The 26,571-nt window shown below is 40.8% G+C and overlaps 2 protein-coding genes and 1 long non-coding RNA gene across 3 annotated transcripts; all 3 read right to left on the minus strand.

Moving 5' to 3' along the window:
• Positions 1-562: 562 nt before the first annotated feature.
• On the minus strand, positions 563-22,026 carry LOC126601496 (uncharacterized). Its single transcript, XM_050268215.1, has 16 exons — positions 21,723-22,026; positions 21,458-21,591; positions 21,234-21,291; positions 20,416-20,631; positions 19,628-19,903; positions 19,141-19,275; positions 18,927-19,052; positions 18,006-18,047; positions 17,799-17,906; positions 17,120-17,262; positions 16,877-17,000; positions 15,776-15,850; positions 14,706-15,059; positions 14,531-14,623; positions 1,829-1,958; positions 563-1,067 (listed from the first exon to the last, which is right to left on the minus strand). Exons 1-16 carry the CDS (start codon positions 21,942-21,944, stop codon positions 826-828), a joined length of 2,478 nt encoding a protein of 825 aa, XP_050124172.1. The 5' UTR covers positions 21,945-22,026; the 3' UTR covers positions 563-825.
• LOC126601520 (uncharacterized) lies at positions 2,555-10,068 on the minus strand. The gene is made up of 2 exons (XR_007615750.1): positions 9,921-10,068; positions 2,555-4,706 (listed from the first exon to the last, which is right to left on the minus strand). It is a non-coding gene; the product is annotated as an uncharacterized LOC126601520 (long non-coding RNA).
• Positions 22,027-25,215: 3,189 nt separating the features above from the next.
• LOC126601514 (22.0 kDa heat shock protein-like) lies at positions 25,216-26,181 on the minus strand. The gene has a single exon (XM_050268242.1). The coding sequence runs from the start codon at positions 26,012-26,014 to the stop codon at positions 25,391-25,393; it is 624 nt and encodes a 207-aa protein (XP_050124199.1). The 5' UTR covers positions 26,015-26,181; the 3' UTR covers positions 25,216-25,390.
• Between the last annotated feature and the right edge of the window lie 390 nt (positions 26,182-26,571).

The following is a 26,571-nucleotide window of genomic DNA, read 5'->3' on the forward strand; positions in this document are numbered from 1 at the left end:
GTATTGCGATACCTTCATCCAATTCAACGCGAAGCTGGTTCTTATTGCGGCTACCCTTGTGGTTGCTGACGAGGTGCTAGCAACGGCGGTGACTGCATTCTGTCTTTGGGGCATATAGATTAGGGGGGTGGTCATTTTTATTGTTTTATCTTGCTGTTGAATGGGTTTCGGCTGTCTCCAATTTTTGTGGAGCTTGTTTGTTGTAACTTGTAATGGCCTTTTCTCGAAATCTTATGCTTTTTCTTGAAAAACCAAAAAGATAAAAAAAGGTAAATGAGAAAATGAATAAGTTTGAAACCAGATTCCCAAAAAATAAAAATAAAAACAATGTTGTCTTCCAAAAATGTTAAATCAAACAATGAATTTAAATAACATGAAATATGTGCAATAATTAAGGAGCTACCTACAATCCCCTTGCCATCGAGAATTTTTAGGTGCAAGCCAAAGGAGTGTTAAAAGAAAGAATCATCAGTATGCCAACATGAAGAAACAATGGTCAACAAGTTCGGACTATCCTACTCATTTACCGGTCGGACATAGACAGCCAAATAAAGATGGGGAATAAAACAGATGGCCGGAACCACCTCATGAACAGATGGTGTATTAGGAAAACTAAACCTTAATTACATTCTGCAACAGGTAACAGATTCAATTCATTTATACCGAATTCAGCAAAAGAGGGCTGTCCCCCCAATATATATCCTACTCACAGCATGGCCAAGGTTGGCGATTCAGAACACAGGTGTTTGATCTGCCATATTTGTCTCCAAAAAGAGAAAGTTACTAGTACTTTGCAGTAAAGTTACAGAACCCAGCAAGAAAGCCCTAACCTTTGAGGAACATGTTTCTGAACTCATCATTGGATTTTGGCTTTTCATCATCCTGTTTCTCAGTAGTTGGTTTGTTTGTACTACGACCAAGTGCAAGGATATTCCTGGGAGTTGCAAATGTGTTCCTACCCTTCAGCTGTACATTATCTCTTCCTCGGTTATAAGTAGACTGCTGTCCTTGACGTGCTCTAGGTGCATTGGAGGCCTCAGCAGAATCATTAGACTCAGCTCCCCTGGCTGCACCAGTTTGAGTGGAAGTATTCAGCACAAGCAATATCATGACCACATACAGTAATGAAATCCAAATAGATCTCTCATCATATAAATTTTTTTTAAATCAGAAAGACTTTCAAAGAACATATATGCCCAATACAGAAGACATGAGTATATGAAGTACAGAAAATTTGGAATGCCATTTCTTGCAAGATCCATCTCTAGTAATATTATATGCACTTTCAAAAGGAGCGGATATTATCTTCCAAGTCTCCCTTTTTCCCCTCCATGAGAGCCTTTTTACAGTTAGGTATTCGACTTCAACATATTTTTATGTTCTGTTGCATATTTCTTGTCTATGTACTGGTTTTCAGTTTTCACCTGGTTTTGAAAAAGTTTCAATTATCCACTGATTCACTCCTTGAGCTAGGTTCTATTAAATGAGCAAACAATAAATAAAATCAAAATCTTGAGCACCATATTTGATATCTCAGTTCTTCAGCAAGGTTTTAGACTTCAATTCTCCTTCGGTCAGAGTATGATGCAAATTTAGATTTGAGACTTGGTCACAAAATCAGTGGGAGCTGAACATTCAAACCGATCCAGGTTTGATGAATAACTAGAATAATACTATAAATGTAGTATGTATAACAAAATTTGAGGAAATACCTAAATTTATTATGAACCAGTACATGACAGATGGTATATTCCATAGGGTATCAATTTAATTTAGATTCAGCATGTGCACATAAAATTATGTTAAAAACAAACCCAATGTGGCGTACCTTGTTCCTTCTTCCCATGCTTTGGATCTGATCGTGCAATGCTCAGCTTCTTCCCAAGGAGCATCTGCTTATTTTTTGCAACAGCTGCAACGAGGTGGGCATCATCTGAGAAATCCACATATGCCAATCCCTTCACAAGTTAAAAGGAAAATATAAAATCAGAACTTTCAAGACCACGATGAGAAACAAAGTATAATGAAGTCAACCACTCGATGCAAAAAAAGGTATGGAAACATGGAATTATTACTTCTGATTTATGCACCAACACAACAACAACAACAACAACAAAGCCTTTTCCCACTAAGTGGGGTCGGCTATATGAATCCTAGAACGCCATTGCGCTCGGTTTTGTGTCATGTCCTCCGTTAGATCCAAGTACTCTAAGTCTTTTCTTAGAGTCTCTTCCAAAGTTTTCCTAGGTCTTCCTCTACCCCTTCGGCCCTGAACCTCTGTCCCGTAGTCACATCTTCGAACCGGAGCGTCAGTCGGCCTTCTTTGCACATGTCCAAATCACCAGAGCCGATTTTCTCTCATCTTTCCTACAATTTCGGCTACTCCTACTGTACCTCGGATATCCTCATTCCCAATCTTATCCTTTCTCGTGTGCCCACACATCCCACGAAGCATCCTCATCTCCGCTACACCCATTTTGTGTACGTGTTGATGCTTCACCACCCAACATTCTCTGCCATACAACATCGCTGGCCTTATTGCCGTCCTATAAAATTTTCCCTTGAGCTTCAGTGGCCTACGACGGTCACACAACACGCCGGATGCACTCTTTCCATCCAGCTCGTATTCTATGGTTGAGATCTCCATCTAATTCTCCGTTCTCTTGCAAGATAGATCATAGGTAACGAAAACGGTCGCTTTTTGTGATCTTCGCTAGATTGCTCCGGTCATTAGTGTGGATAAGTATATAAATGGATAGAGATAGGAAAGCAAACACAAGATGTACGTGGTTCACCCAGATTGGCTACGTCCACGGAATAGAAGAGTTCTCATTAATTGTGAAGGGTTTACACAAGTACATAGGTTCAAGCTCTCCTTTAGTGAGTACAAGTGAATGATTTAGTACAAATGACATTAGGAAATATTGTGGGAGAATGATCTCGTAATCACGAAACTTCTAAGTATCGGAGTGTGGTGTCGTCTTGACTTGCCTTATCTGTCTCATAGGTAGATGTGGCATCTTCTCTGGAAGTACTCTTCCTCCATCCAGGGGTGGTATCTTTAACTGGTGGAGATGCACAAGGTAATGTATCAATTTCACTTGAAGCTTACTTGTAGTTTCAGGCTTGGTCAAGCGCGATACAAACCATGTAGTAGGAGTCCCCCAAGTCGCCGGGCTAGGGGGTCTGCTGAAAGAGGTGACAGACAAGGTAAGCAATCAGAGCTCCGACTAATTGTTCACCTTCTCCCCATCTTGCAGCAGCATGAAGGATAAAGAGAAGAAAAATGAGAAGAGATGATATGAGATACTTTTGCTTTTGAAGAAGTAACTTTCCACAGGCTTATTCTTGAACTGAGCTGGAGGGTTTTCTGGTTTCCTCCAAAGTATAAGGCCGACTGAAGAATTTGAGGGTCAAAACAAGTCCATCAAATCTAGAGTACGTTCCACCCTGCTGATATGGGATACTTTTGCTTTTGACAGAGTAATGGATGTATCGGCACGTGTGCTGTTACGCTTGTCTCCACATGCTTCCTTGTATCCTTCGCACTTGCCCTATCTGTTCCTCAAGCAGATGCGGAATCTTCCCTGGAAACATAAGATGTTGAAGATGAGTACTCGAGAGCAATGCCAGGTAAGTAATCAGGTAAGGGGTTCCAGGCAGTCAGTTCCTGGCTGGAAGCTTGATTCCAAGTGCTGACTGATTGCTCTCTTTCTCCTTGTCTTGCAGGTAAAAACAAGGCCAAAAGAAAAAACAGGGAAAAAGCATGATATGGGATACTCTTGCTTTTAACCCTGATGATATGAGATATTCTTGCTCTAGTATAGCTTGTTTGCAAAGGTATTATCGGGGGGAAAGAAAGCTGAATATTTCGAAAGGCTTTGTTGGGAGTGCCCTATCAGATATGATGAAGGGTTGAGCATTTTTGCAGGTCTGCCTGTCCGTTGGGGATGGAGGTCGACATATATAGGAGTCTCCCTAACAACAAGTAGTAATGCTATTCCTTTACCCTGCTTGGTCATAGCACGGTAGTGGGAGCTGCCAGTTTCACATGTTTTAACTCTGTCAGAGCACTTTGAAAAAGTGGTCTGTGGTATCTGGCTCTCGAGATTCGGAGAACGATGCCTCTTCGATTTTTGAGAAAGCAATCATGTTGGGGGTCTGACTCTCGAGATTCGGAGAGCAGTGTCTCTTCGATTTTTGAGGAAGTAATCATGTTGGGAGTCTGGCTCTCGAGATTCGGAGGGCGGTGCCTCTTCGATTTTGGAGCAAGCAATCTTGTTGGGAGTGTTGTCTCGAATGTGAGTAAAGGTTGGACATGTTTGCTAGTCTACCTTGCCACGAAGCACAAAGGTTGACACATAGGGACTTTCCAATTATCCAGCAATGGTACTGTTCCTTTACCCTCTCTTCGATTTTGAGAAAGTAGTCATGTTGGGAGTCTGGCTCTCGAGATTCGGAGGACGGTGCCTCTTCGATTTTGGAGCAAGCAATCTTGTTGGGACTGTTTTCTCGAATGTGAGTAAAGGTTGGGCATGTTTGCTAGTCTACCTTGCCACGAAGCACAGAGGTTGACACACAGGGACTTTCCAATTATCCAGCAGTGGTACTGTTCCTTTACCCTTGTGGGTAATAATATGGTAGCTAGACCTTCAAAATTTATGTGTCTAAACTTTGTTAGTGCTGTTTCTTTGCTATTCTTTTACCTTTCTTGGTCAGAGCGATGTAGTGGGAGCTGCAAGCTTCACGTGCTCAACTTTGGCAGAGAACTTTGGCAAAGTGATCTGTGGTACCCATGAGTTATTGTTGCGTGTGGGAAGTGGGTGATTGAACAGTAAGATTCATGTGCTTTCTACTTCACCAGAAGTCTTCGACAGAATGCCCATAATTTCTGCAAAGCTGAGTGTGCGTGTGACAGGTGCTGACAAGGCTAGAAAAGTAGGTGCCTCTTTGATTTCTGAGATCGGCCCTCGTGGTCTCTGAGCAGCCCAGCTTTTGAGAAAGCGAGCGCCTCTTCGATTGATTCGGAGAACGGTGCCTCACCGATTTTTGAGAAAGCAATCATGTTGGGGGTCTGGCTCTCGAGATTCGGGGAGCAGTGTCTCTTCGATTTTTGAGAAAGTAATCATGTTGGGAGAGTGGCTCTCGAGATTCGGAGGGCGGTGCCTCTTCGATTTTGGAGCAAGCAATCTTGTTGGGAGTGTTTTCTCGAATGTGAGTAAAGGTTGGGCATGTTTGCTAGTCTACCTTGCCACGAAGCACAGAGGTTGACACACAGGGACTTTCCAATTATCCAGCAATGGTACTGTTCCTTTACCCTCTCTTCGATTTTTAAGAAAGTAGTCATGTTGGGAGTCTGGCTCTTTAGATTCGGAGGACGGTGCCTCTTCGATTTTGGAGCAAGCAATCTTATTGGGAGTGTTTTCTCGAATGTGAGTAAAGGTTGGGCATGTTTGCTAGTCTACCTTGCCACGAAGCACAGAGGTTGACATACATGGACTTTCCAATTATCCAGCAGTGGTACTGTTCCTTTACCCTTGTGGGTAATAATATGGTAGCTAGACCTTCAAAATTTATGGGTCTAAACTTTGTTAGTGCTGTTTCTTTGCTATTCTTTTACCCTTCTTGGTCAGAGCGATGTAGTGGGAGCTGCAAGCTTCACGTGCTCAACTTTGGCAGAGAACTTTGGCAAAGTTATCTGTGGTACCCATGAGCTATTGTTGCGTGTGGGAAGTGGGTGATTGAACAGTAAGATTCATGTGTTTTCTACTTCCCCAGAAGTCTTTGACAGAATGCCCATAATTTCCGCAAAGCTGAGTGTGCGTGTGACAGGTGCTGACAAGGCTGGAAAAGTAGGTGCCTCTTCGATTTCTGAGATCGGCCCTCGTGGTCTCTAGGGAGCCCAGCTTTTGAGAAAGCGAGCGCCTCTTCGATTTCTGAGATCGGCCTTCGTGGTCTTTGAGCAGCCCAACTTTTGAGAAAGCAAACGGCTCTTCGATTTCTGAGATCAACCCTTGTGATCTCTAAGCAGCCCAACTTTTGAGAAAGCAAACGCCTCTTCGATTTCTGAGCAGGCGCCTCTTTGATTTCTGAAGCTCCGTCGAGTGCAGATTTTTATAGGGGCTGGCATTAAGTTCCAAAGCACACTTGAATCTCCACCAGTAGAAGCTTCATTCTTGCACTTCTAAGATCTTGATTTGTCCGACCTCTTCTCTCTTCAACACCTTTGAAAATGTCTGGCCCCTCCGACCGTCGTTTTGACTTGAACCTTGTTGAAGAGGCAGCCCCGCCTTCTCCAGACAACATATGGCGCCCATCCTTCGTCTCCCCAACTGGTCCTCTTACCGTTGGGGATTCCGTGATGAAGAATGATATGACCGCTGCGGTGGTGGCCAGGAACCTTCTCACTCCCAAAGATAACAGACTACTTTCCAAACGGTCTGATGAGTTAGCTGTTAAGGATTCGCTGGCTCTCAGTGTTCAGTGTGCAGGTTCTGTGTCTAATATGGCACAACGCCTATTTGCTCGAACCCGCCAAGTTGAATCATTGGCGGCTGAAGTGATGAGTCTCAAACAGGAGATTAGAGGGCTCAAGCATGAGAATAAACAGTTGCACCGGCTCGCACATGACTATGCTACAAACATGAAGAGGAAGCTTGACCAGATGAAGGAAACTGATGGTCAGGTTTTACTTGATCATCAGAGATTTGTGGGTTTGTTCCAAAGGCATTTATTGCCTTCGTCTTCTGGGGCTGTACCGCGTAATGAAGCTCCAAATGATCAACCTCTGATGCCTCCTCCTTCTAGGGTTCTGTCCAGTACTGAGGCTCCAAATGATCCCCCTCCGGTGCCTTCTCTTTCTGGGGCTCTACCGACTGCTGAGACTTCTCCTAAGCAACCTTTGTGAAGGCTCCCTCTTGTGTGTTTATTTTGACTCATGTATATGTACATATTTGTAGCTTATCGGGGATATCAATAAATAAGCTTTCCTTTTCACTCTTAACTGACAGAGAAGATCAAATTCATTTCATATACATATATGATAACTCCAGGTTTTACTGACAAAATCTGGATGCTTTTCACAATGGTCTCACTGACAGATGTTTTTACATTCAGCTAATGATGATACACTATACATCAATAATTTTTAGGGGAATGCACGCACTAGGGGACTCCATAAAATAAATTTATTGAGACCAAGGAAATGAAACTTCCGTTCAACTATAGTAGAGAGGAAATCAGTCACAGCAGGCACTAAATAGAGGAGTACGCGGGGGTCAAGAAGCTAAACCTGCCAGATGAATACAACAACAACAACAACAAAGCCTTTTCCCACTAAGTGGGGTCGGCTATATGAATCCTAGAACGCCATTGCGCTCGGTTTTGTGTCATGTCCTCCGTTAGATCCAAGTACTCTAAGTCTTTTCTTAGAGTCTCTTCCAAAGTTTTCCTAGGTCTTCCCCTACCCCTTTGGCCCTGAACCTCTGTCCCGTAGTCACATCTTCGAACCGGAGCGTCAGTCGGCCTTCTTTGCACATGTCCAAATCATCGGAGCCGATTTTCTCTCATCTTTCCTACAATTTCGGCTACTCCTACTTTACCTCGGATATCCTCATTCCCAATCTTATCCTTTCTCGTGTGCCCACACATCCCACGAAGCATCCTCATCTCCGCTACACCCATTTTGTGTACGTGTTGATGCTTCACCGCCCAACATTCTGTGCCATACAACATCGTTGGCCTTATTGCCGTCCTATAAAATTTTCCCTTGAGCTTCAGTGGCCTACGACGGTCACACAACACGCCGGATGCACTCTTACACTTCATCCATCCAGCTCGTATTCTATGGTTGAGATCTCCATCTAATTCTACGTTCTCTTGCAAGATAGATCCTAGGTAGCGAAAACGGTCGCTTTTTGTGATCTTCGCTAGATTGCTCCGGTCATTAGTGTGGATAAGTATATAAATGGATAGAGATAGGAAAGCAAACACAAGATGTACGTGGTTCACCCAGATTGGCTACGTCCACGGAATAGAAGAGTTCTCATTAATTGTGAAGGGTTTACACAAGTACATAGGTTCAAGCTCTCCTTTAGTGAGTACAAGTGAATGATTTAGTACAAATGACATTAGGAAATATTGTGGGAGAATGATCTCGTAATCACGAAACTTCTAAGTATCGGAGTGTGGTGTCGTCTTGACTTGCCTTATCTGTCTCATAGGTAGATGTGGCATCTTCTCTGGAAGTACTCTTCCTCCATCCAGGGGTGGTATCTTTAACTGGTGGAGATGCACAAGGTAATGTATCAATTTCACTTGAAGCTTACTTGTAGTCTCAGGCTTGGTCAATCGCGATACAAACCATGTAGTAGGAGTCCCCCAAGTCGCCGAGCTAGGGGGTCTGCTGAAAGAGGTGACAGACAAGGTAAGCAATCAGAGCTCCGACTGATTGTTCACCTTCTCCCCATCTTGCAGCAGCATGAAGGATAAAGAGAAGAAAAATGAGAAGAGATGATATGAGATACTTTTGCTTTTGAAGAAGTAACTTTCCACAGGCTTATTCTTGAACTGAGCTGGATGGTTTTCTGGTTTCCTCCAGAGTATAAGGCCGACTGAAGAATTTGAGGGTCAAAACAAGTCCATCAAATCTAGAGTACGTTCCACCCTGCTGATATGGGATACTTTTGCTTTTGACAGAGTAATGGGTGTATCGGCACGTGTGCTGTTACGCTTGTCTCCACATGCTTCCTTGTATCCTTCGCACTTGCCCTATCTGTTCCTCAAGCAGATGCGGAATCTTCCCTGGAAACATAAGATGTTGAAGATGAGTACTCGAGAGCAATGCCAGGTAAGTAATCAGGTAAGGGGTTCCAGGCAGTCAGTTCCTGGCTGGAAGCTTGATCCAAGTGCTGACTGATTGCTCTCTTTCTCCTTGTCTTGCAGGTAAAAACAAGGCCAAAGGAAAAGACAGGGAAAAAGCATGATATGGGATACTCTTGCTTTTAACCCTGATGATATGAGATATTCTTGCTCTAGTATAGCTTGTTTGCAGAGGTATTATCGGGGGGAAAGAAAGCTGAATATTTCGAAAGGCTTCGTTGGGAGTGCCCTCTCAGATATGATGAAGGGTTGAGCATTTTTGCAGGTCTGCCTGTCCGTTGGGGATGGAGGTCGACATATATAGGAGTCTCCCTAACAACAGGTAGTAATGCTATTCATTTACCCTGCTTGGTCATAGCACGGTAGTGGGAGCTGCCAGTTTCACATGTTTTAACTCTGTCAGAGCACTTTGAAAAAGTGGTCTGTGGTATCTGGCTCTCGAGATTCGGAGAACGATGCCTCTTCGATTTTTGAGAAAGCAATCATGCTGGGGGTCTGGCTCTCGAGATTCGTAGAGCAGTGTCTCTTCGATTTTTGAGGAAGTAATCATGTTGGGAGTCTGGCTCTCGAGATTCGGAGGGCGGTGCCTCTTCGATTTTGGAGTAAGCAATCCTGTTGGGAGTGTTGTCTCGAATGTGAGTAAAGGTTGGGCATGTTTGCTAGTCTACCTTGCCACGAAGCACAAAGGTTGACACACAGAGACTTTCCAATTATCCAGCAATGGTACTGTTCCTTTACCCTCTCTTCGCTTTTGAGAAAGTAGTCATGTTGGGAGTCTGGCTCTCGAGATTCGGAGGACGGTGCCTCTTCGATTTTGGAGCAAGCAATCTTGTTGGGAGTGTTTTCTCGAAAGTGAGTAAAGGTTGGGCATGTTTGCTAGTCTACCTTGCCACGAAGCACAGAGGTTGACACACAGGGACTTTCCAATTATCCAGCAGTGGTACTGTTCCTTTACCCTTGTGGGTAATAATATGGTAGCTAGACCTTCAAAATTTATGTGTCTAAACTTTGTTAGTGATGTTTCTTTGCTATTCTTTTACCTTTCTTGGTCAGAGCGATGTAGTGGGAGCTGCAAGCTTCACGTGCTCAACTTTGGCAAAGTTATCTGTGGTACCCATGAGCTATTGTTGCGTGTGGGAAGTGGGTGATTGAACAGTAAGATTCATGTGCTTTCTACTTCACCAGAAGTCTTCGACAGAATGCCCATAATTTCTGCAAAGCTGAGTGTGCGTGTGACAGGTGCTGACAAGGCTAGAAAAGTAGGTGCCTCTTTGATTTCTGAGATCGGCCCTCGTGGTCTCTGAGCAGCCCAGCTTTTGAGAAAGCGAGCGCCTCTTCGATTGATTCGGAGAACGGTGCCTCACCGATTTTTGAGAAAGCAATCATGTTGGGGGTCTGGCTCTCGAAGATTCGGGGAGCAGTGTCTCTTCGATTTTTGAGAAAGTAATCACGTTGGGAGTCTGGCTCTCGAGATTCGGAAGGCGGTGCCTCTTCGATTTTGGAGCAAGCAATCTTGTTGGGAGTGTTTTCTCGAATGTGAGTAAAGGTTGGGCATGTTTGCTAGTCTACCTTGCCACGAAGCACAGAGGTTGACACACAGGGACTTTCCAATTATCCAGCAATGGTACTGTTCCTTTACCCTCTCTTCGATTTTTAAGAAAGTAGTCATGTTGGGAGTCTGGCTCTCGAGATTCGGAGGACGGTGCCTCTTCGATTTTGGAGCAAGCAATCTTATTGGGAGTGTTTTCTCGAATGTGAGTAAAGGTTGGGCATGTTTGCTAGTCTACCTTGCCACGAAGCACAGAGGTTGACACACAGGGACTTTCCAATTATCCAGCAGTGGTACTGTTCCTTTACCCTTGTGGGTAATAATATGGTAGCTAGACCTTCAAAATTTATGGGTCTAAACTTTGTTAGTGCTGTTTCTTTGCTATTCTTTTACCCTTCTTGGTCAGAGCGATGTAGTGGGAGCTGCAAGCTTCACGTGCTCAACTTTGGCAGAGAACTTTGGCAAAGTTATCTGTGGTACCCATGAGCTATTGTTGCGTGTGAGAAGTGGGTGATTGAACAGTAAGATTCATGTGTTTTCTACTTCCCCAGAAGTCTTCGACAGAATGCCCATAATTTCTGCAAAGCTGAGTGTGCGTGTGACGGGTGCTGACAAGGCTGGAAAAGTAGGTGCCTCTTCGATTTCTGAGATCGGCCCTCGTGGTCTCTGGGGAGCCCAGCTTTTGAGAAAACGAGCGCCTCTTCGATTTCTGAGATCGGCCTTCGTGGTCTTTGAGCAGCCCAACTTTTGAGAAAGCAATCGCCTCTTCGATTTTTGAGATCAACCCTCGTGATCTCTAAGCAGCCCAGCTTTTGAGAAAGCAAACGCCTCTTCGATTTCTGAGCAGGCGCCTCTTCGATTTCCGAAGCTCCGTCGAGTGCAGATTTTTATAGAGGCTGACATTAAGTTCCAAAGCACACTTGAATCTCCACCAGTAGAAGCTTAATTCTTGCACTTCTAAGATCTTGATTTGTCAAACCTCTTCTCTCTTCAACACCTTTGAAAATGTCTGGCCCCTCCGACCGTCGTTTTGACTTGAACCTTGTTGAAGAGGCAGCCCCGCCTTCTCCAGACAACATATGGCGCCCATCCTTCGTCTCCCCTACTGGTCCTCTTACCGTTGGGGATTCCGTGATGAAGAATGATATGACCGCTGCGGTGGTGGCCAGGAACCTTCTCACTCCCAAAGATAACAGACTACTTTCCAAACGGTCTGATGAGTTAGCTGTTAAGGATTCGCTGGCTCTCAGTGTTCAGTGTGCAGGTTCTGTGTCTAATATGGCCCAACGCCTATTTGCTCGAACCCGCCAAGTTGAATCCTTGGCGGCTGAAGTGATGAGTCTCAAACAGGAGATTAGAGGGCTCAAGCATGAGAATAAACAGTTGCACCGGCTCGCACATGACTATGCTACAAACATGAAGAGGAAGCTTGACCAGATGAAGGAAACTGATGGTCAGGTTTTACTTGATCATCAGAGATTTGTGGGTTTGTTCCAAAGGCATTTATTGCCTTCGTCTTCTGGGGCTGTACCGCGTAATGAAGCTCCGAATGATCAACCTCTGATGCCTCCTCCTTCTAGGGTTCTGTCCAGTACTGAGGCTCCAAATGATCCCCCTCCGGTGCCTTCTCTTTCTGGGGCTCTACCGACTGCTGAGACTTCTCCTAAGCAACCTTTGTGAAGGCTCCGTCTTGTGTGTTTATTTTGACTCATGTATATGTACATATTTGTAGCTGATCGGGGATATCAATAAATAAGCTTTCCTTCATTTCAACGTATTGTGTTAAATACACCAAAGCCTTCTTCGCTAAGTTCTTTGAATTTTCTTTTGTTGAAGCTTGTATGTTGAAGCTTTCTGAGTGGAGCATGTAGGTTGGGGTAGTGTTCCCTTAATTTCCCGAGTGAGGAAAACTTCTCGATTGAAGACTTGGAAAATCCAAGTCACTGAGTGGGATCGGCTGTATGAATCTTAGAACGCCATTGTGCTCGATCCTGTGTCATGTCCTCCGTTAGATCCAAGTACTCTAAGTCTTTTCTTAGAGTCTCTTCCAAAGTTTTCCTAGGTCTTCCTCTACCCCTTCGGCCCTGAACCTCTGTCCCATAGTCGCATCTTCTAATCGGAGCGTCAGTAGGCCTTCTTTGCACATGTCCAAACCACCGTAACCGATTTTCTCTCATCTTTCCTTCAATTTCGGCTACTCCTACTTTACCCCGGATATCCTCATTCCTAAACCTGCCAGATGAATACCTGGCATAAATTCAAATCAAACAGAATATTATTATAAGAGCATTCTCCTCTAACACCCCCCCCCCGGGGGCAGGGTGCATAGGCCTCGCTTTTTGCTTTTCTCTATATTTTGTAATATGAGTTTCAATTTTGCTCCTGAAATAGATTTACGAAACAAAACCCAAAAAAATTCACTTCAAACGCCGTCCAAGAGAAAGCACATGTTACAAGTAGTATATACTAAACCCAGGAGGAGGAAGTGTCCCCTCGTTGTCCATTCAAAACAAACATAGTAAAACTTGAGCCTTCAACCCCACCTGTGCCCGATACTTTGGCATTCCATGGTTTAAATGAAATCATACCATATAAAAAGTCAATATCTTGGTCGAAGAATATAATATCTCATGTAATTTTAGCCTTTCAGCTGTTGAGAATATCGCGTTTAAGAATGGGAAAAATAGAACAAACTCCGGAAATCGAAAAACAAATAACCAAGATAAATAACACCAAGAATTTACGTGGTTCGGCAATATGTGTTTACGTCCACGGGACAGCAACAACAATCTTTCACTGTATCAATAATGAGTACAACAAATAATCTTGCCAAATCTCTAGAACTAGGACTTGACGAAAAACCTGAAAGAACAAGAACAAGAAATACACTATCTCTTTTCTTTTCTCTCGCACACACTTTGCCCCTTTTTATTCTCTCACTCTAATCCCTTGAGTGGTATACGATTTATTGTTTTGCTCCCTTTTTCAAAACTAGTACAATAGCCCCTTTATATAGACATAATAAAGGTCTTCTTCAATAAGGATTATTAATCCTAATTGGAATCTAGTTATAAATCCTACTCCAATTGAGAAACTAACTCCAATTGGGTAAAAAACTCCAATTGGGAAAACAATTTAATCCTCTAAGACTATAATTCCTTATAGACTTAGGACAACTTATCATGGGCTGGAAAAACCTAACAGCAGCTTGCTCTCATCAACTAACCAACGGTGATATTTTACTCACTGCACATGTCCACTATGAAAAAGATGAGGAAGTTCAATGCTCTTCTCATATAACAATTTTCAATTCGAAAATTTAGAGTTTAACAATGTGCAGGTAGAATAGTAGGATTGTTAGGGCCAGAACATGTTTTGATCTGAGAGAATGATTAAATAGTTCCATGCACTCTTACATTCTGAGTTGCCACATTCAGATTAGATCAATACCACAACTGTAGAACAAAAGATGTAATTTGATTTTTTATTCTAGATCAAACCAGTTCCATCATCAACAAAAAGAACAGAAACTTTCTTCAGATACAGCACATAATTTTGTGCCAGCAGTATTTTATCCGAGTAAGAGGTCGCACTTGGTGCGATGGCAAGTGCCTTCGCCCATGAGCGGTAGGTCTCGGGTTCGAGACTTGGGAGCAGCCTCTCCATTAATGGGGATAAGGCTAGCCGACATTCACCTCTCCCAGACCCTGCGTAAAGCGGGAGCCTTGTGCACTGGGTACGACCTTTAGTATTTTATCCGAATCTTACTTTTGTACTGAGCAAATTATGACTCTACAGTGTCCCAAATAACCCTAAATCATTGACCCAAAAAACAATACCCTATCATCAAAGTTGTTGTCCAGAATTTCCAGCAACCTGTCTTCAATTACAAGATCTATCTTTTATGCCTCTAAACCATTAACATAGTCAAGCTTCAACCAATGTACGAGCATTAAAATCCCTCCTAGAACCAAACATTAAAATCAGGACATTAGCCAATCCTAAAATACCAAACAGATTGCTAAACTAAAAAGGTTTGCACACAGCATAAAGAAACACTAAGAAACTGAGAGAGAGAGAGAGAGAGAGAGAGAGAGAGACCCTTGACTTTCCAGTGAACTTGTCATGTAGTATTCTTACAGCAACCACTCCCCCAACATCACTGAAGAATTGACGCAGATGTTCATCATTTGCCTGAAAAACACGAACAGTTTCTAAGATCATGCCTGTGCATTAAAGAAGAGAATAAGAAAGGATTTAGGGGTTGTGTACTTGCCTTAAGGTTAATATTTGAAACAAAAACAGTACACTGGTCAGCATATACTTTTCCTTTCTCTGGAACACGCTCTTTCATCTGTTGCTCATTTTCTCTATCTGGTTGGTCACCCATGGCCTTGATCTTTTCCACTTTAGTTTGTTCAACTGAGTTCACCACCTCAGAATCCTTCCCATGTGCTTTCTTTGGCTTTTGGGCTGCATCTTTTTGCCTCTTTGCTGGATGCTGTTCATTAGGTATCTCAGAAACTTGCTTTCTCTTATCACGAGCATTCTTCTTCAAAGGAGACTCTTCTGTCAATTTGGATTCTTGTTGTGACCTGAATAATTCTAGCTCTTCCAGACGAGGAGTGACCTAAATAAGGGAGCAGAAGTCAACAACAGACCTTCAATCTGTTGGAGTGATGAGCACTTCTTTAAAATATAGATTGACAAAAGAACAGTGACTTGAGCTGAGATGATCAAGGCAAAGCATATCCGTACTTAAACTGCGCAAATTTGGATAACTTTTAACACTAAAAACTGCCTCCCCCGGGTCTATGTAAGATATGGTAGAACTAGTGCTAGTGTAGTTTTCAGATTTTAAAATGATGAGTAGTTTGTTATTCATTAAGTGATAAAACTTCATTATGGTACCTACACTGACATCACACCAACCTTATAAGCACAATCATTGGTGGCTCTCATATTACAGTTTTCTTTTGACAAACTCTGACTTTATATTACTGTAAACTGCAATGTATCTAGAAATAAAGGTAGAATAATTACCTTCACATTCACATATTCTAAATGATTTCGGTTCCATTTATCATTTTCATATGTTGAGTAATTTATTAATCATTAGGTGAATCTTTATTCACATTACCTAAGCTGAGGACATTAGACAAATCTTATGAAGTACAACCCTCAGCATGGCGACAAACTTTTTATGTTAACCATTAATTTTTCTGCAATCCAGAAATGAAGGAACGTGAAGTAGAAAGATGGAAATTACCTTCACATTCACATATTCTAACGATTTCAAATTTCATACAACATTCAATTGGTAAGTGCAAAAGAGGGAAAATGTACCTTCTGTACTGCATGGTCAAAATCATCCAACGAACCAAACTCCCTCTCAAAACGTAACCACGAGTGGCAGATGTCCTGAATTATTCTGTATTTTAGGAACTGAAGGCACCATCTAATCCCAAATGTATTATATACAAGCGTATAAGCTACTATATAATAAAAATAAAACCAAACATATGCACAAACACCCAAATTGACATGATCAATAAGCAACAAACCAAATTTTTGCAAGAAACTACATGTACACTACACGAGTCAGTATGAAGTATGAACACAGAATGAAAACCGCTACTATCAAAATTCAAGACACGAGGCCTTTTAGGAAAAAAGGCAAGCTTCTTGCAGTGATATGGTTTATAATTTGTTGAAAAGAAAGCTAGATAATACACCAAATTACTGAAGAAAGCTTCACTTCAAATAATCTTTACAACTAAGTTTTAAATTTTTTTATTTCTAATAGTAACTTTCAACTTTGTCAATTAATTCTTGCTGTTTTATCCTTCTTAAGAACGTAAATGCTGATCACATCTAATTCGAAGCCATAACATCCAGATTCACCTGGGTTTTAAAATCCCCAGAGGCTTCTGCTAAATTATGCGCCACATTGGGGCTAGGAACGAGGGGAGAATGTTGACAATTTGATAATCAATAGGCTGAAGAAATCTGTAACCAAATACTTATCTATAGAAATGTTCTCTTGGTCAACTAGTAACCAAGAAATGCATGGTCAGTGGTCACCCACCATTGAATTTGATATCAGGGGTGGAGATTTTAAATGGATGTGCTTACTATCAAATCTAAGGGTGACCATGAATCCTTGGTCACCAGGTGACCAAGAGAACTGTACTTTGCTCATCTAATCTAACCTCACTGCCTGCTATGAACAAACAAGATATTTACTCGATTCTGTGCTCAATGTTTGAACAGGAATATGAAATATGAAATACGGACATAGCGTATCACACAAATCAGAACCCAAAAACTAGGCAAAAGTAAACACAAACTCCTGAATGAGTTAAAAAAGTTGTGAAAATTTGAGAGAGGCCGAGTGGTCAAAAACAAGTTTCATTCAAGAATATAGACGAGGAAAGTAGATCTTACCTCTGAACCAGTTCTGGGAAATCTTTTACTGTAACATCTCCTATATAGGGCCCGAGCTTCATTAACATGACCCAATTCAGTTTCCATTGCTATATAACCTTGCCAGGCTTCCAGCATTGAACCACTAACAGAAGATAAAAAAAAAAAATTAAGCATCATACAAATGCAAACAGAAAAGAAAAAAAAAAAAAAAAAGCATCCCAATATAACAATCCAAATTCACAAATTCCAAAATGCCCATACCAGAGCTTAAGTAAAGTCTCCCAAACTCCACGAGCTGCCAGTTGGTCCTTATGTAGATTTAGCTCCAAACGGGCCCAATAAGCATGCAAACGTAGCAAGCCATCCGTGTTCTTCAGGTATGCTGACAAGTAATCTGATGCATTCTGAAGGTATAAATTGTCAGAAATTTCATGTGTACAAACAATACATTATTTCTTTCTACTAAGTGGAAAAAGGCTGCAAAAAAGCATAATCCTTACCAGCATATGGGTTATTTTGCCTGGACACAACCAATGTGATTGCTAACCCTTAAACGTACAGAAAAAACAGACTTTCCTTTTTCTCTTTCTTATGAAGAACATACTGGTAACTTAGGACTTCAATTGATCCAAACATGGATATACATGTATTTGTACAAATATATATATATATATTTTTTTTTTTTTTTTTTTTTTTTTTTTTTTTTTTTTTGAGAAGACATTTTCTTTTTCATCTTTGGAATATGCAAACAACAACGTAACACCTGTAATCCCACCCCACCCACCCCTGACCAAACCTCACTTAATTCAGAAGACCAAGAGACACATACAATCTAATTGCAATTTAGTAATTGTGGTAAGTTTAATCCCAACTAGTTTTCCTTGTAACTTCGCCACAAAAATGAATTACGTTTTTATATAAGTGAAAAATAATAACAAACCTGAAAGGTTTCCCTGATTAATGAATACTCCAAGCCATGCTCTCTTTCAACAGCGCATGATATTCTTCTTCTTAAGCCATCTACACGGGTGAGGTACAAATCTAGGTACTAAAGAAAAGAAGCTCAATGAACAAAGATATTAAAAAATATTGTCACATATTTAGATACAAAGACAGAAAGACAAATCAATTATAAGAACATCTGTACCTCATCAAGGGTTAAAGTGCATAGCAGAGACTTCTCAAACACCTGAGAATGAGCAACAAGTTAAAAGGTACTCTACACATTTTTCAAGAAATCATAATGGAATTGTATTTCTATTGGTTCATTTTACGTTTATTCATTTTTGGTTTGGTAAAGGCATCCACTGGAGTTGTATTGAAAATTGAGTCTTCACTGGAGAATATTCTGGCTGAGACTGGAGACTAAGTCTAATGAGAAGCAAAGCCCAATAGTAAGTTACCTATTGGCTCTACAGTTTGATGTACTAGTTCCTTAACACATGAAACATGTCAAGAGTAAAAATTTTGGCATTTCTTTAAATTCAAAGCCAAATAGTGCCCATTCATCCTTCACTGTAAACCAAAACCCTTGCCCTCCTTTTCTTACATATATCATATTAAGGGAAATTTTGAAAAGAAAAGGCAATTACATAACAGCAATGTCAGGAATACCATATTAAAACTTTGTGGACAATATCATCAAACAAACGTTGCCAAGATTCATATTTTCTCATTGAAATAGTACTTCCTAGAATCTCAGAAGAAGGGGGAAAATAGATAGAGAACACCATGAAGCCCAAATGAACGGAGCAAAAATAGTTAAGATAGACTTGATTCAGGACACAAGTCACATATTTAGAATTTAATATGGTCCAGTCAGTAAACCAACTAATATAATACGACAGTGTTGGCATACTCCAAGTAACCATTCAAGGCTAGTTCTTTCTTTCTCTTACAACATATTCTTTAAAACTACTAGGCAAACAGAGATGTATTTCTGTCTGATGTAGCTTAATAACCAAGTCAAAAGCAAGTATTCCAACAAGTAATCAATCAAAGAAATTAGAAGCAGACAGAGATCAATAAAAAATGGTCCAGCCAAACAAAATTGAAATTTAAAACATACAGAGGCAATCTCTTTCTCAGAAACATGACCACGCTCCAAGGAAAGCATGTATTGGACCCAAAGCTCTCCAACACAGGGGCAATTCATTACAGCCCTGGAATAAACGTTGGTTATAACATTGCCAACCTGAAAAGGTTAAAAAAAATTACTTTAACAGCACAGGGTTGCCATTGGAACAGAAAATACGTAATAAGAGATGCCAAGGGATAAAAACCTTCAATGTTTTGTCCAAATAACGAGTATAATCAAGCCAGAGATAACTGGATATAGGAAAGGCCGTAATAGCACGTTCATACAACGTCTGGACCCGGGCTGGATCTCCAGAAGACTGTTCAAATCTCAAGTAGTTCTGCAGAAAAGAATAATTTATTCTTTCCAGAAACTGAAGATTTACACATTAAGTAAATAAACTAACCGGAGGATCATAATGACAAACCATACAAATGAAAGTAGAAAGGAGGCAGAAAAGACCAGAAACTGAAGATTTACACATGAAGTAAATAAACTAACCAGAGGATCATAATGACAAACCATAGAAATGAAAGTAGAAAGGAGGCAGAAAAGACAAACCGTAAGTTCAAAAAAGACAATGGTGCAAGGATATGTAAAGGCAAACCAGTGAATAAAAGGAAAATACAACTGTCATTTCTAACTTAATTTTTCTACGGTTCTAATAAGTACTAGTTCCAAATTATACATACCATGAAATTTTGAAGTCTTTCCGACTCTGACATATCCTGCAGACAAATCTGTTCTTCAAGATGAATGCGAGCATCATACATTTCCAGTGCCTTTTTGTACGCTGAGGCAACCTGGAATGAAATTCCATCCAGGTCACTGGAGCCAGCATCAAGAATGTTTCCTTGTTCCACCTCCCATGCCTTGTAATCCAAAAGTGTTGACCTCATATTAACATGGGGGACTGACAACTGACGGTGGAATAAAGAGCGGACACGCTGAATTTGCTTTTCTCTTGCCTGCAGTGTAAGAAGAATTTCTTGAATATAGATCTCAAAAATAGTTTAACCATCTAAAGGCGGCATATAATTATCCCAAAAACAATAATTATAATATGAATAACTAAGTAAGTCGTGGGGCATTCAAATCAAAATGTAATTTAGAACTCTTACAGGCATTTAGTTATTTCTCTTACAGGTTTTAAAGAAGAGATGGCTGAAACCATAACCAAAATTAGATACTAATCTGCATATTTACAGTTGTATGGCTTACCTTTTAAATACCATTAGTTTATTCGTAGTACTACTATGAACATGTAAATCTGAACTGAGCTATAAGAATTGGCATAACAAAGAAAAAGATTAGACTGAAATGTTGGCCAAAGAGAGAAAAGTCACAGATGGAGTTCAACATTTGATCGTCAGTCTCATTCTCTTTTATTATTATAACAGGAAACATAAACTTGTATAGAAAATGAAGATGTACTACAAGAAAAGACGGCCAAGAGATCCATCAATATACCACTACAAACCTGATTGTCTTTCTCGTCGATAGTATGAAATATAGCTTGCTCAAATGACCGATAGGCTTCCCATAGTTTATTGCCTTCAGAAACATGCAAACCAGCTGCAGTAAGAGCACGTTCAAATAGATCTCTGGCCTTCGAAATACCAGCAGGCGAACATTCTCTTACTGAGGGATCATTTTCTTTAACAAAATCTAAGTAGTCACACCAAAGAGAGATGGACTGCAATTGAAGGTCACCAAGTTAACAGTCAATATTCCCTGCAATTCTTTGATCATTAACAACAGAAAAATATGAACAGTGATCAAGAATCGATATGTTGGGCAAAGCTTTAAACTTACATCAAATCTTAACGAGACTAGATACTGGTGCTAGCCCACTCAATGAACAATCTCTAGACTAAAGTAACCCAATGAACACTTCTAGAACAAAAGTGTGATGTTTCATTACAAGTTTAAAGTTAACTATGTTCTTGCACAACCAGAACATAAACAACATAAGTTCATCCAAGTATAGAGAAGGGGTATAAACCTTAGATCACTTTGAACGGAGCACATCCATTTAGAGAATGAAAACCCTCTTGTACAAAAGTTAGGACAAGTTATGTGCATATGAAACAGAAAAATTGTCGATAAGGCATTCTGCTTTTATAACTGAAAGTTTGGATGCCATCCAATTCAAAGTCATAGTTAAGTTTGTTTATTTTGCTTCTCATTTTCAATTTTTGCCATAAGCGTCCATAATTAACATAAATATGGCATGGCATATCAAGAAATAACAATTTTTAAATTGCACGTTTTCTAGAATAAAGAAGCATAACCAACCAGATATTCAAAGACTCCTCGCTCGTAAAGCTTTTCAATAGCCCAAAAAGCATCAGACCTGCAAATTGGACAAAACAGATTGTTCTTAAATAATATACAAAAAATTAGGCCACCGAAATGAGGAACTACGTTTTCCTTTATGTGTCCATTGTGTCTGTGTTGTGTTTAAATATGAAAAAAAAATTGAGGCAAACAGAAGAGCGTTGGTAACGAAACGAGAGTACCCAGTGGAAAGAGAAGCTTCGTCCTTAGCCCAATCCTGCCACATAGAAGGGGTTAACGGAAACAGCTGATTCATAGCTTCCCTTGCTTGCCTCAGCTTTTCAATTTTAGCCATTTGCCTCAGAATCTTGATGTACTGTAGTCACAATAAGAATTCAAATTTAGATTTTCGTCAGCAACCAGACAGACGGTATTCGAACAACAATGCATAACCCATTAGAAAAAATTAATAAAGGAGCGAGAATATTGGCAAAGGTGAATACTTACTTGGACATGAGTATCGTAGTTGCCAGGATTGGCAGACAGTTCGGCTTCAAGGGTTTGGAGTTGGAGGTTATGGTGGGCTTGGTCGTCGCCGTCTTCAGAGCCAGAGTCAGAGTCGGAATCGGAATCGGAGGAGCTAAGGTCTTGGTCAGGGAGGTCTGCCATGGGTTGGTCGCCATTGTTGCCTTCTTCAGAAGTAAGGGGTTTTAGGGTTTCTTCGTCCATATGTGATCTTTATTCGAATTGGTATTGGAATTAGAATTCTTTCTTTCTTTCTTGCAGTGAGGCTTGAAACATGGGAGGCTTTTTTTCCTTCTTATTTTCTGGTGCGAGCGATGTATTTTTACTTTTATGCCCTAACCTGTGCCAACTGCAAACCTGGGCCAAATGTAAAAAATTGTCTTTACTTGGGTTAATTGTAATTAACAATCAAATTGCAATATGTTATGACATTGTTATTCACACACCTTTTTGCCCATCGTATCGAATGAATTGAAGAAAATAAAGACAAAAAATTAACAAGGATGTGAAGTAAAAATGTGTATGAATAGCCCTATTGACACACCCTGACCTAAATCAAGGCATGTTGGACGTCACGTGAATATGATGTAGTTATGTGCACAGTACGGAAACAATAAAGATATAAAGAAATATGAATGAATAAAAACCAATTTACTAGCAGTACTAGCTAAGATAACGTGCTAGTACGAGAATAAGTGTGAAATACACAACCAAAGTATAAAAAGCCTAAATGCAGTCAAGCAGACAAGTACTGATTAAACAACACCCAAGGATGATCCTACATTTGATATTCTGCCAGAACCACCGACAAAATCCTCGTGATCCACCAAAGCACTTCTATCTAAAACCTGGAGGGGCGCAAAACAAAAAGTGTGAGTGGGCAAAAACAAAGCTTTTCAAAATCATTTCATTTCTCAAAAGTTCTAACCCCTCACCGTAAAACCTGTATAATTTACCATAAAGTATAATATATGCTATAACATAAATCATGCTCAGGATGAAAATCCATAGAAGTATACCATACCAAAGTATCTAAATGAAATGCCATAAGTAATCCAATTCACATATATCAATGCCAGATATCTTATCAGCCCAATCCACCTAATGTAACATGCATGGCTGAATCTATAGCACATAACCAATCTCAATCATATCAAATCATACACACGAGTCAAAACCACCTAAAGTGGTCTGTACGACAAGACTGGGTGTAAAATAAATATGTTCTAGTGTTACGATCACGTGAAGACTGTGCGAATGATCGCGGGTCACCTACGAGTCGGAACCATCTATAATGGTCTGTACGACAAACATGTGCACCTAACTTGGATCCAAGGTGAGCATATGGTGCGGGAGGGAATGAATGTGCCCTAACTCTGGATGGGAGCACTAACACCGGGGTGCAGGTTTATTAGCTCTCACACATCACATCATATTTGCATAACTGAAGTAACCTCATACCTTTAATGTATAAACTTACATGTGCGTCCACAGCACCAATCATAAATATATGCAACTACTAATACATAATTAAAATAGGCAGATACTTTGTATGGCATTTCAAAACGTATAATCATTCAAATTCATTTTTTGGGAAAAATCTAAAGTATATAAGTATATGCGGAAAACCAAAAGCCCACTCACTGGTATGTCGAAGGGTCGTAGCCCTCGAGTCTTGATTGATGGCGCTTGTCCTCAGGATAGGTCTCACCTATATGTGAAATAACTGAATAACCGTTATTTAAAGCACATACACAAAACTAGCTAATAACTTCTCATACATTGCTCAAATGGGGTATTTAAATATACTACCATGACCTACTCAACCTTAGAAACATCCCCATATTTTAAGAAAATTTTTCCGAGCTCCCACGCGCCCTCACACGTCGGCCAAGGCACTGCCAGACGCGCGGCTCACGCACAGGCACATGCCTAGCACACCAAACGGATTCCCTAATGGCGTTAGGGAATATTCCGTTAAAAATCAGAATATGCCGTTAAAGTTACCTGACGGCATCAGAATATTCTGTCAACTTTGACGGAATATTCTCCTCTTTCTTCCTTGGTTCGCCGGAGTCCGGTGCAATCGTCGGAAACTGGGAAATTTTAAAACTTCAATATCTTGCTCATTTTTCCACCAAAACTCACGAAATTTGTACCAAAATGAAGCTTAGGACTAGAAGAACAAAACCTTACCACTTTCAAGCCTTGAAATCCACGAGATTTCGCTGGAGGAACCTCGATATTCCGGGCAAACTTGAAACTTGCCAAACTCAACTTCCCGACATCCAAATCACTTCGTTTTTCTTCTCCGAACTTCGTGAAGATGTCCTAAAGCTTAGCAGCTTAAAATCTCCTAAAAACTTTGAAATCACGAGTGCATGAATAGTAACCCAAAATTGGGTTCTCGGAAAAATGAGGTCTTTACGTTCTAAAAACAGTATAGATGTGTTCCTGAGCTCACAAGAAACACAAAGATGACTTCAAAAACCTCGATCCGTGAAGAAATTGCTTGGTTTGAGGTTTGTCCATACGTATTGTACGGAAAATGGAGAAAAACCGAGAGGGAGGAGAGAGAGAGGGTCAACGAGATTGGGTATGGATGTGTGTATGGGGTCCAGTTTGCAGCCAACCAAAAACAAAAGAAATTAAAACCCAAGTCCCAAATAGTTCCTAAAGTTTAGGAAAATAGGAATTGGACCACAACCAAAACATATCACACAACACCTCAACGTCTAAGGATACTTAGACAATTCACACCATCGAAAAATTTGCTGTCACACTTTCACGGCAAATCTATAATATTCAGTTCTTCCTCCTTACTAGTTCTTGGTTACTCGTACAATATTTTCTCTCCCTCTTTTCTGTCTGATATGTGCGCAAGCCTGTCTTATTTTGTACCGCCAAAACCCATTAATCACCGCATCAAACATTTGGATTGATCCCTCACAAGCACATCATGGAAATCATCAGGTTTTCTCCATATAAACCGCAAATTCCATGTTCTGTTTCACAAATTATAATTTTTTATAAAACTTGCACAGAACATATAATGTTTAAACCCAACAGTTTAAGACAAAATCATGACTAAATATTAGAAAAAGAAGCATAAATGCTCATATAAAACCAACCTAACAGAGGGTTAGATAGGGCAATCTCTTCAACAAGTTTCTCATCAACGCTGTTCCAAAAACTTACTAGCTCAATCTAACGTTTTGTGACAAATTAGCATAGGTGGCATGTGTAGCCATTCAGGGGTTTAGCAATTGTTTGAGCAAATTCACTCAAAATCATTTTCTTATCACTAGAGCATTGTACTCAAGTGGCACCTCTGCATTTGTTTGAAATCCTCCTATATAATATATTACTTTTGTAGTTACATTGGTAGTGGCAAAGGCCAAAAATGAAGGCATTATTCTCACGCAGAAGATACCTACAACTTATTACACTAATTCATATCATACCAAAACGTAAGTAATATAATAAAATCAAGTTCAATGATGCATGCATATTACAAATACTTATTTTGATTCAATCAATCCCCATGTCAACATTACAACACGACACATCATATAGCCCTATTGATTATAGCAGTGAGCGCACTTAATTATCTTTAACGTACATTATGTACTCAGTTGCTTTCTTGAATTTCATGCGACCTTTGTAGGTTCGACATCCGCCCCATGATCAGCAGACGAGGAAGAAGAGGCGATGTTGATGAGCTTGGGCTGCCTCTTCTTCTCCGCCGCTAACTTTGGCACCGTAATCTTCAGCACCCCGTCCTCCAGGTGAGCCTTTATCTGATCCAAGTCGGCGTTCCCAGGCAGTCTGAACTGCCTCCAGAACTTGCCGTCTGTCCTCTCAGCGCGGTGCCACTTGTAGTTGTCGCCCTGCAGTTCACCTTCCCGGTCGTCGGCCTTCCTCTCTCCGCTGATCCTCAGCACCCTGTTCTCCTCCACCTCTATCTTGACGTCCTCCCTCTTCAGCCCCGGGACGTCCAATGAGATCACGTGTGCAGTCGCCGTCTCTTTCCAGTCAGCACGTGCCAGAGCGAGCGCCTCTTGAGCGACTTTAGTAGGGTTTGGGACGGTGAAGGGAGTCTGTTCGAGAGTTCTGAAGGGGTCATCGATCATCATGTGGTCCAAGAGGGAGGAGGGGGATATTGGGTTGTACGGAATCAAGGCATTGGTTTGGGAGGGGGCCATGAGGCCTAACATCATCATCACAAGTAGTACTGACTGCACCACCATCATCACGTTATTCTTCATATGCATGGTGAATGCTGAATGGTGATCGGTCGGTGAGGAAGCAGGAAATTTATTAACTGGCCAAATAACTGAGATGCTTGTTGTGCTTAATTAAACTACAGAAAATCTGCAAGACTGAGGAGTGGGTTGGAACTTTGTAACGCTGATGGGAGAAAGTGGAAAGGGCGAGGGTTGGGAGTTTATTTATAGGGCGAATGCAGACATAGGGAGGGAGGGAGGGAGATGATGATGGTTTTATCTTTCTAGATATTTCTTGTGTTTTGTGGAAAAATATAGAACAATCTAGCAAAGTAATGAGATTGGGATCGAAGATTACATCACGGACCAAAAAAAGACGAGGTTTATCGAATGTTCCAGAAGGTAAAAGAAACAACTCAAGGTACAGTTGCTTAAATTAATACCAAGTATTCTTATGCTAGGACTTAACTACGAATGAGATGAGATTTATTCAAAACAATCGTGTCATAATTTTATGCATCTTGTTTCATGTAAATCACGTCTTTTTAGTCACCCCGAATTTCTTACCCCTAGCATCTTAAAAATGCCTGCAATTTAAGTATTTC

The sequence above is a fragment of the Malus sylvestris genome, chromosome 15, assembly GCF_916048215.2.
Source record: "Malus sylvestris chromosome 15, drMalSylv7.2, whole genome shotgun sequence".
Lineage (NCBI taxonomy): Eukaryota > Viridiplantae > Streptophyta > Magnoliopsida > Rosales > Rosaceae > Malus > Malus sylvestris.

Bases quoted from the DNA above. Each gene is read 5' to 3' on its own strand.
- LOC126601514 (XM_050268242.1), bottom strand. From the start codon at position 26,014: ATGCATATGAAGAATAACGTGATGATGGTGGTGCAGTCAGTACTACTT.
- LOC126601496 (XM_050268215.1), bottom strand. From the start codon at position 21,944: ATGGACGAAGAAACCCTAAAACCCCTTACTTCTGAAGAAGGCAACAAT. The intron at 21,592-21,722 runs GTAAGTATTCAC...TTGTGACTACAG, and splicing joins ACTACGATACTCATGTCCAA to TACATCAAGATTCTGAGGCA. The intron at 18,048-18,926 runs GTATGTTTTAAA...GCTCATTCTCAG, and splicing joins CTGAGAAAGAGATTGCCTCT to GTGTTTGAGAAGTCTCTGCT.